This window comes from Aegilops tauschii, chromosome 3 (assembly GCF_002575655.3).
Source record: "Aegilops tauschii subsp. strangulata cultivar AL8/78 chromosome 3, Aet v6.0, whole genome shotgun sequence".
Lineage (NCBI taxonomy): Eukaryota > Viridiplantae > Streptophyta > Magnoliopsida > Poales > Poaceae > Aegilops > Aegilops tauschii.
In genome coordinates, this window is record NC_053037.3 from 514,434,151 (window position 1) to 514,444,758 (window position 10,608).

The 10,608-nt window shown below is 46.0% G+C and overlaps 1 protein-coding gene across 1 annotated transcript; it reads right to left on the minus strand.

Moving 5' to 3' along the window:
* Positions 1-6,323: 6,323 nt before the first annotated feature.
* On the minus strand, positions 6,324-7,189 carry LOC109783647 (protein SENESCENCE-ASSOCIATED GENE 21, mitochondrial). The gene is made up of 2 exons (XM_020342243.4): positions 6,957-7,189; positions 6,324-6,840 (listed from the first exon to the last, which is right to left on the minus strand). Exons 1-2 carry the CDS (start codon positions 6,998-7,000, stop codon positions 6,612-6,614), a joined length of 273 nt encoding a protein of 90 aa, XP_020197832.1. The 5' UTR covers positions 7,001-7,189; the 3' UTR covers positions 6,324-6,611.
* Positions 7,190-10,608: the final 3,419 nt, after the last annotated feature.

Consider the following 10,608-nt stretch of genomic DNA (forward strand, 5'->3'; position numbering starts at 1 on the left):
GCGGGCAAAACATGATCAGCACCAAGACTCCATGGGTGTTAGATTCATAACTATGTAAGCTAGATTATTGACTCTAGTGCAAGTGGGAGACTGTTGGAAATATACCCTAGAGGCAATAATAAATTGGTTATTATCATATTTCCTTATTCATGATAAATGTTTATTATTCATGCTAGAATTGTATTGAGCGAAAACTTAAATACATGTGTGAATACATAAACAAATACTATGTCCCTAGTGAGCCTCCACTAGACTAGCTCGTTGATCAAAGATGGTTAAGGTTTCCTAACCATAGACATGAGTTGTCATTTGATAACGGGATCACATCATTAGGAGAATGATGTGATGGACAAGACCCAACTGTAAGCTTAGCATCAGAACGTTTAGTTTATTTGCTATAGCTTTCTTCATGTCAAGTGTCTGTTCCTTAGACCATGAGACCGTATAACTCCTTGACACCGGAGGAATACTTAGTGTGTATCCAAACGTCACTTTTTAACTGGGTGATCTTAAAGGTGCTCTACAGGTATCTCCGAAGGTGTCTATTGGGTTGGCATGGATCGAGACTGGGATTTGTCACTCCGTATGACGGAGAGATATCTCTGGGCCCTCTCGGTAATACAACATCTTAAAGAGCTTGCAAGCAATGTGACTAATGATTTCGTCACGGGATCTTGTATTACAGAATGAGTAAAGAGACTGCCGGTAACGGGATTGAACTAGGTATGGAGATACCGACGATCGAATCTCGGGCAAGTAACATATCGCCGGACAAAGGGAATTGCATACAGGATTAATCGAATCCTTGACATCATGGTTTAACCGATAAAGATCTTCGTGAAGTATATAGGAATCAATATGGGCATCTAGGTCCCGCTATTGGTTATTGACCGGAGAGGTGTCTCGGTCATCACTACATGATTCCCGAACCCGCAAGGTCGCACGCTTAACATTCATTGACGCTAGAGTAGTATTGGGATATTTGATGATTGGTAACCGAATGTTGCTCGAAGTCCCGGATGAGATCCCGGACGTCACGACGTGTCTCATAATGGTCGAGAGGTAAATATTTATATATGGGAAGTCATATTTTGGGTTTCGGAATAAGATGCAGTTTTTTCGCTATTGTACTGTGAAGCTTCTAGAAGGTTCTAGAGGATTCCGGAGGGATCCAGAAGTCCAAAAGTGGGTCCACCACGACCCAAGGGCTGTCATGGGCTGAGGGGAGGCGCCCTGGCTTTAGTGGGCTAGGCGCACCAAGTCCTCAAAAGCCCATGTGGCTAGGGAAGGGGAAAAGGGGGAGTCCTAGTAGGAATAGGATTGTGCTTGGAGTCCAAGTCCTCTCCCCCTTGGCTGCGCCCTAGGGCTTGGAGGGGCTGTTCCCCATGCCCCTCCACCTATATATAAAGGGGAGGGGCACCCCAAGAGGACACACCAAGCCCTTGGCGCCCCTCTCTCCCCCGTTACTCCGTAGTTCCTCCGTCCTCGTTCTAGTAGCGCTACTGAATTAGCTCCACCACCACCATCACCACCATGTCGTCGTGCTGGTTGTGATCCCGTCTACTTCTCCGCCTTGTCTTGCTGGATCAAGGAGGAGGAGGAGACATCATCGAGCCGTACGTGTGCTAAACTCGGAGGTGTCATCCGTTCGGCACTAGATCGGTTGGATCATGATCGGATCGCGAAGAGTACAAATACATCAACCACGTTATATACGCTTCCGCTTTCGGTCTATGAGGGTATGTAGACACACTCTCCCCTCTCGTTGCTATGCTTCTCCTAGATAGATCTTGGGTGTTCACATGAATTTTTTTTATTTTCATGCTTCGGTCCCCATCAATACATATATTTCTAAACATTTGAACATTACATAGTAAAATTGTAGACCTTAGCATATTAGGCTTAAATAAAGATTTATTTATACATGTGGACATCATTAATTCAACATGTTACACTTACATCAGGTTGATGCTCACCAAATACTGAGAATCTAAAAAAAAGTTGCTCGCAACACACAAGGTTTTTTTGGGCGGTGTTTCTCCAAAAATAAGCACATTCACTTGGAGCGTGTTAGTGAGACTTCAAATAGCTAATACTGATACGGCTGAAGGAAAATAAGAATAGTTCAAAATATTACATGTCGGCTTGTCAACACGATTGAAAGAGCATGGTGCCCCCATGTTTGGTTTTGGTAGTTGATGACAATCACTGTGGACTAATGGTTGCTTTGAGCTATACTTTAAAGTTTGTCCATAGGCTTTGCTTGAAGACCATACGTTTGTTTCAAGGTTTAAAGAAGAATATTATTTGTTGACCAATGTGTTATTCATGGAGTTATCCAAAGATTGGTCATGTGAGAGTTGAGCATATTGCAAGCATGCCTTGAGGAAGAAAAATGTGTGATCATTCATGTTACCTTTAAGACACCACTTTTATGAAAAGAGAAGATAAGATACAAGGTTGATCAAGACTAAGTACAAAGAGTGGATTCAAGTTGATCAACACACAAGGCATAGAAGATATACCGAGTGAGATCAATTGATCTCACGGTATGGTAAGCATTGTCCATTACAATTTGTGTACTAACCCATCATCCATTTGTGTGGTGGTTTTATGTGAGGCTAGGTACTTTTCCATGGGCTTGCATCAAGAGGAAGATTTCATATAACACATGGAGGATGACATCAAGCGTGATCGTCATCAAGGTTGTGTTGTGCAAGTTCAAGTGGAGCATCACGAAGAGATCACATGCTTGAAGCTTTCTGTCCATTCTGGTGATAATGGACTTGTGAAGATGTGCAGAAGAGAGGCTCACCCATAGTGGAGCATGGGGGAGCGATCTATCAGTCTTCATCGAGTCAGCGCAATCAAGGAAGGTGGTCCAACTTGTGGAGGACAAGATCGACATCATCTAGCTCAAGTGGATTATGCGCAAGGCAAAGGTTTGACCTTGATAGGTTTTCTACTTTACCGGGCTCATGGTGTTAGTTGAGAGACCGGGTTATAGAATTGATTGTCGTACTATCAAGGGGGGGGCTCTCGAGTGAGTAGCTTGATTATATCGTTCATAGAGAGCTCAAACCATTGCATCCTTGGCATCATCTTTCTTGGTTCTTGTTTGGCTTTTCTCTATTTGAGTTTTGGAGCATGTAGTCATCTTCATGACAAGCTCAAATTCATCGAATATGCATGTTTTAGCAAAGACACTCGATGCAAATGTTTTCAAATGAAGATAGTCATCCACCACTAATGGTAAAGATCTCTCATCCTGAAGGATGCGAAACTTAATTAGGACTACAAATCTGAGAGAAAGAAACTTACTAATATATATTGGAGGAGACTAAGGGTTGTCATTTTCTCTCACATACGCATGGCAGTTTCTGGAAAGAAGGAAATTTTGAGGCAAAACACGTAGAAACTGTCGTCGTTTGATCTCGCGTCGCAACTAAAATTGACAGGAAAATGCTTTTGGTTGCCACCCCCTCCCAGGGAACGTAGAAACACGTAGAAACTGTCGTCATTTAAAAGATTGCTACTCCCTCTGTAAACTAATATAAGACCTTTTAGATCACTGTACATCAACACAAAACTGGGAAGTGAACGAGTGGTAACTCTCTACTGCCACCACCGATCACAGACACACCAACCCCACACATCCAATTTTTCAAAAAATATAACCAATAGTCTGACACGGCACACCAGTGGACGAAGGAGGCCGAGATGCAAGTCCACACAGAGAGGAAAAAGGCGTAGGAACACTCACTGGGCCAATCGACCGCCGGGACCAAGCAAGATGCAGCCACACCCAAAAACACGGATGGGCGGAACGACAACCGTGGTGGACCTCCTCCAACTGCAATGACCCGAGGCAGTTGGGTGCAACAACCCACACAAGTTATGATCACTGATAACGGACCCCCCTGCTAAATCGCCTACGCTCTCTCTCCAAACACACATTAGAATGTGGAAGAGACACAACAACACTCAGATTAGCATTGGGCTAACACACAACACATGCAATTTGACCAAGCGGGGAGCATTGCTCCACATGACTAACCTACAAGGCCCACATCGCGATCTCGAACTGACCAGCAGGATCCACCTCCCTAGAAAACCCCATAACACTCACTACTTAGAAAATTTAAGGATTTTTACAACCATGTTATTTTGATGTGACTTAGGTATATTGGCAATATGTAATGGAACCAATATGCATACCAGTTAGTGTTCATTTGTTAGGAAGGCGGCAGAGAAGCATGCTATGCGAGCCCATGCGTCTATACAAAATAAGAGGGCATGGTTGATAGTAACCTCATAGAAAAATATACCCTATTGAAACTAAGTTATGCTCACATAAAGGTATTAAACAATCAAAAATCTAATTGCATAATTTGAATTACAACTCCATGGTCCGGATCTAGTACAAGTGGTCCATTGCTAACTGTACGAAAAATAAGAGTCAATTACAACACCGGTGCTTAAATTTAACGAGAAAAGTCACTTTAATACTCAACATAAACTAAAGAAATTTAATTCAGCAAAAACAGTGCGGGGTCTGTGATTCAAACATACGGCCAAAGGTTATAGAGAAGCCGGAGATACCACTCCAACCAACGAGATCTCATCTTTTTAAAGTATAATTAAACTTTATGACAATATACCAAACATAATTTAAAAACAATTTAAAATGTTTATGTCATTTAAAAATAATTCACGTGTTATTTTAAAACATATTCACAAAATTTAAAATGAATTAAAATGTTTATATAATACAAATAGTATTAGTGTGAGGAACTGCAATCTGAGGGCGCACTAGTCTTGTAGTATTTTTAGAAAACACGTAAACTTTTATATACTATATTTGTAAACAACTTAAAATATTTATTAAAGCATGAACATTTTTATATAATACATGAACATTTTATTAAAAGGATGGAAAATTTTAAACTTCTATGAGATACGTACATTTCTAAAATTACTTTAATATTTTATTTAATATACACAAACTTTTAAAATTATAAAATATTTCCATAATTCATAATTTAGTTATATGTATTTTTGTTAAAATTATCTCATAGATAATTTATGACATTACATGGGAAAAAATTATACAATTTATTTTATTTATATGTATATTTTTTATAACACAGATTATAATTTACATATTTTTTTTAAAATTTTATAAATGAAAAAGCCTAGCATGTTGGAAATGGGCTGCACTGCTGTACGTCTTAGCCAAACGAGCGTGTTATGTTATAAAGAGAAATTTTTCATTTTTTACGTGAGATCTCGTTGGTTGGAGTGCTGTCCGTGGCCGCTATATATTGCCCTAGGTTTCTTTTTTGAATCATCGACCCGGTATAACTTTTGCTGGAATAAATTCTTAATTTATGTTGTTTAGCCATATGTATATAAAGATTAAGAATCCATAAATGACAACAAATGTGTTGGGCCGACTGGCTAGCCACGCACGCATGCGAGCAGCTTGTTGAGGGTCCGAATCCCCACCGTCCGAGCCAAGTTGTGGCACTAGTGTATGATGCGGATTTTTGGCATTGAAGTGACTTTTCTTGTCAAGTTTAAGCACCGATGGTGTAATTGACTCAAAAATTAAAACAGACAATCCCTTTCGCCTCTGTCCTCGTCTCTCGTCCTTTCTGTAGTAGGTTTTGTTCTCAACGCGGCGTTGTTCCAACGGTGTCACCTTGAATATGGAGCAGCCTCCAAGAAGTATGGCGATGGAACGCCGAGCGCGGGATAAGATTATGCTAGACCTGCTTTTTTTTTGACAAAATTGCAATACGGGCAGTTATTATGATCGGGCCGCTAATAGCGGCTCTGCTACACTTGCTCTAAATATATGTCTGTGCATGGCACTTATTTAAATCTGGACTTTGTGAAATGGTTTCTATACATGTACTCCCTCTGTCCTATAATATAAGACGATTTTTGATACTAGTGTAGTGTTAAAAAATGTCTTACATTATGGGACGGAGGAAGTATTAAAGAATTTGTTGGAGAAGCTTGTGCTTGTATCTGTCAACGGTAACAATAAACTGTCCTCCCCCGCAAAAAGCAAACAAACATAAACTGTCCTCAGCCCTTCGTACGATTGATTTCCTTGAAGAAAATGCAAATCATGACTTTGTGGGATGCTTTTGAGTTCACTCTTGTCGAGCTCCATATCACATTTAATAGTGAGAACAACCTGTACGTTTTGCTCTGTACCATGCTGATATGAGTAGATCATACTTACTTGCTGAAACACGCTAGGCAGAAACGGTGTTGATGAACGAACTCCATGCTGTTTAATCACTTTACTCTTTTTTTTTGCGGGAACACTTTACTCATTATTTAATCAATCAGTACAAAATTATATATTCTTGTATCATGCGAACATCGAGAAGAGAAACGGGAAGGCGAATTCTCCTGGACACGCCGCGCTAGGAGAAAGTGGACTATAGCGATCAATGAGATGAGAGCACGTATCCTAAGGCAAAGCCATGCTCGATCAGAGCTGTGGAAACGCCTCACAGTGTTCAGTTTTACGCTTACGCTTAAGGGAAAATATGTTCTTGACGGGCGGCCGTCAATTAGTTCCCTTGCTTTGCTTAGCAGCACAGCTTGGCGCGCAAGTCAGCCGCGTCCACCTCCTTGGCGGCGCCCGACGGCCGGTAGTACCCGGTCACCGGGTCCGGCACCCACGCCGCCTTCTCCACGCCAGCGCCCACGTCTTTCCTCGCAGCCATTGCGCTCTTCGCCGCGACGGCGGTCTTCTCCTCAGCAGCGGCGCTCCTCCCTGCTCCCTTCACCATGGCCGCGGCCGCACAGTAGCCCCTCCTACACGGGCAACATCAACAAAGAACCATTAGTATGGAACTACAGATATGCCATGAAACAACACCAGACATGGCATGAATCCAACTGCATCTCGTATCACGGCAAAGATTGCAGACCTTTGTGCGAGGAGGCTGACACAGCGCGACGCGACTCTCTCCATGGGGTCAGGATTATCTTCCTCTTCTCTTCTCTTCTATTTTCTCTCGCTGTGCTCTCTTGTAAAATGCCTCTAAATTATGTGCGATGTGAGGGGGAAGCGTGCGGGGAGGGCCTTGTTATATAGGCCAGGAAGAGAGGAGCTCGAACTCTGAGAGCCACGGAAGGAGTTGGATACGAAGGCTCATGGAAGACGGCCATACGCCTACCGAATCAAAGGTCGTTGGCCACGTGTAGGCCAAAGCGGCTGGGATCCTGGAATCCGTGGCGGGCAAGTTGGCCTGTAGGTGGAGGAGCCACCTTGGCCATGTATTGTAGGCCAAAATTCGCTGGCCAACCAACCGGGGGAAAAAGCCACGACAGCTTTCGCGCCTTCTCTCGCCGGGAATGGAATTTCGGTAGATTTTTGTATTGTCGTGGCCACGGTTCAAAGGTTCGCTCGTTCGTTCGGCGCGCCAACACGGATCGCACGCCGAACCGGCAGGTCCATTCAATGTTGCCTCCAAAGGTTCGGTGTCACGCTCGAACAGATGCTACAACCTAAGGTGTGTGTCACGAAAAGGCATCGTGGTAGTATGTGCTTTTGTTCGGTGCGCCCTCATGCGAATATGCGGCGCCGAATTAACGGTTTGTACGTGCGAGATCCGAAATGTTTGGGCACGGCACGGCCCGGGAATTCCTGGACTAATTCTTCTAGGCGCTCACGTACCGATCTTCTTTTTTTAGAGGAAACTGCTGCCTTGTTATTACTTATTAGTTCGTGACAATATCAGCCACCATATATGACATCTCTAATACCAGACGGAGAAATATGAAACCAAGTTTTGCATAAATTTAAAAGGCAGCCCTCCCTAGCTAAGTTGCGCTCACGTACCCATCTGATCGGACGCCTTTAGAGCATCCAGCCGTTGCCCCCCCCCCCCCCCCCCCCAAGAACGCATAAAAATCGCCCCCTGGAGACGAGCCGGCGATACAATAGGCGCTGGGGGCGGTTTTGCGCCCAGTCGTCGCCCCCAGGCGCCGAAATTGGCCCACTTTTCAGCCCCATTTCGGTGAATAAAGGGCCCATATGGGCGAGAATAGGCCCATATTCGGCGTGGTTCGCCGTGTCTCGGCGTTCAATTATCAACACAATTTGTTCTTATCACATATTTCATCACAGAAAAATCAAATACTTCAACAAAATAGTACAACAACAAATAGTTCAATACAAATTATATAGTTCAACAAATAAAAACTCATATTTCATCACACGGCGTCTCCCTTGAGCCTCCATAGGTGCTCAATCAGATCGTTCTGCAGTTGATGATGCACCTGTGGGTCTCGGATCTCCTGACGCATACTGAGATAGGCAGTCCAGGTTGCCGGTAGCTGGTGATCAACTTCGGCTAGAGGACCCTGCCTGTAGTATGGTTCAGTATCAAACACTGGGTCTTCTTGCTCGCTCTCGATGATCATGTTGTGCAAGATGACACAACAAGTCATAATCTCCCACATTTGATCTTTGGACCAGGTCTGAGCGGGGTACCGGACAACAGCAAATCGAGATTGGAGCACACCAAATGCCCGCTCGACATCCTTCCTGCAAGCCTCCTGAATCTTCGCAAACCAGGCGTTCTTGCCTCCTGCCACAGGGTTTGAGATCGTCTTCACAAATGTCGACCATCTCGGATAGATGCCATCAGCTAGATAGTACCCCTTGTTGTAGTGCCGCCCATTGATCTCGAAGTTCACCGGAGGAGAATGACCTTCAACAAGCTTGGCAAAGACAGGAGAGCACTGCAGCACGTTGATGTCATTGTGAGTTCCTGGCATACCAAAGAAGGAGTGCCAAATCCAGAGGTCCTGTGTGGCCACCACCTCAAGTACCACACCGCAACCGCCTTTGGCGCCTTTGTACATCCCCTGCCAAGCAAATGGGCAATTCTTCCATTTCCAATGCATGCAGTCGATGCTTCCAAGCATCCCAGGAAATCCTCTTGCTGTATTCTGTGCTAGGATCCGAGCAGTGTCTTCCGCATTGGGTGTTCTCAAGTATTGCGGTCCAAACACTGCCACCACTGCCCGACAAAACTTGTAGAAACACTATATGCTGGTGGACTCGGCCATGCGCCCATAGTCGTCGAGTGAATCACCGGGAGCTCCGTATGCAAGCATCCTCATCGCTGTCGTGCACTTTTTGATGGAGGTGAATCCAAGGGCGCCGGTGCAATCCATCTTGCACTTGAAGTAGTTGTCGAACTCCCGGATGGAATTCACAATCCTGAGGAAGAGCTTTCGGCTCATCCGATAACGGCGCTAAAATGTTTTCTCGCCGTGAAGTGGAGCATCGGCGAAGTAGTCGGAGTAGAGCATGCAGTAGCCTTCGAGACGATGCCGGTTCTTTGCTTTCACCCGCCCCGGCACCGACCCACCTCGCCGCGGCTTTTCATTGCTCGCCAGCAGCTGGGCGAGGGCGGCGAGCACCATGAGATGCTCTTCTTCCTGGACGTCGGCCTGGGCTTCCTCCTCCAGCAGCGCGGCGAGCGCTTCCTCGTCATCCGAGTCCATCGCCGAGGCAGGCAAATCGCCGAACACCTTGCGCCCGGTGGGCGTGTACCCGCCGCTAAACTGCCCCTCTGCGGCCGGAAACGGTGGCCAGAAACGCCCAGCTACTGTTGGAGGGGATGCCGCGGCGAAGCTCTGCTATTTTTCCGGCGGGGAATGGCTATCTAGCGGTGAAGGGCGGCGGGCGGCGCCGGGATATAGCTAGTGGCGGCCGAGGGCGCGGGGGGTGGGAGGCGAGTCGGGGAAGAAAACCTTGACTTTTCCCCTGACGGTGTGGGCCAGCCGCGCTTTTCCCTTGCGCCGGAGTCCCCAATTGCCCCCCAGTTCGCCAGGTTCGTCCTGTGACCGTCGGGCGGATAAAAGGGCCGAACCGGCGATTTTCGGCGTCCTGGGGCCGCGACTGGGGTGATTTTTTGGCGTCGGTGCCGAAAAAGTGGCCTAGGGGGGCCTGTTGGGGGCGCGGCTGGAGATGCTCTTAGAGCAGTTGGATCTCGCGCGACCACCATCCCATCTAGCCGCGGCAGTCGTTTACTGTGATCCATCCGTCTGCAACATGAGCCATCTTACGCTCATCGGTTGCAACATGACTCATGTCGCGTTCAGGAAAACATTCATGATTGTCCCTATCATGTATTCTGGCCACACTAGTAACATGAGAAATGTTGCACTCGCCGGTTCCAACATGGATCATGTTGCGCCGGAAAAACATTCGTGGGCATTCACCGCTCTGTTATCTGACCCATTTACAACATGAGTTATGTTGTGCTCGTCGGTTGCAGTATGACCTATGTTGCGCTTTGTACAAGAACATTTGCAACACGACTCGTGTGACACCGCAATACATGAGAGGTTGCAACCCCCAATGTCCTCTACAACCCATCATGCACCGATGAGCACCCTCGCATAATGACTCCACCCTCGTAGTACCGGCTGGCGCGCACGCGCTCAGTTGCAACACTAGCAGTAACAAGTAGGCTTGCATCAGCCTCAAGCAGCACTGTCGCAGGTTTTGCAGCACACCCACCAGCAACGCCCGCATGGTCCCCAGCCAACGGATCGGAATAG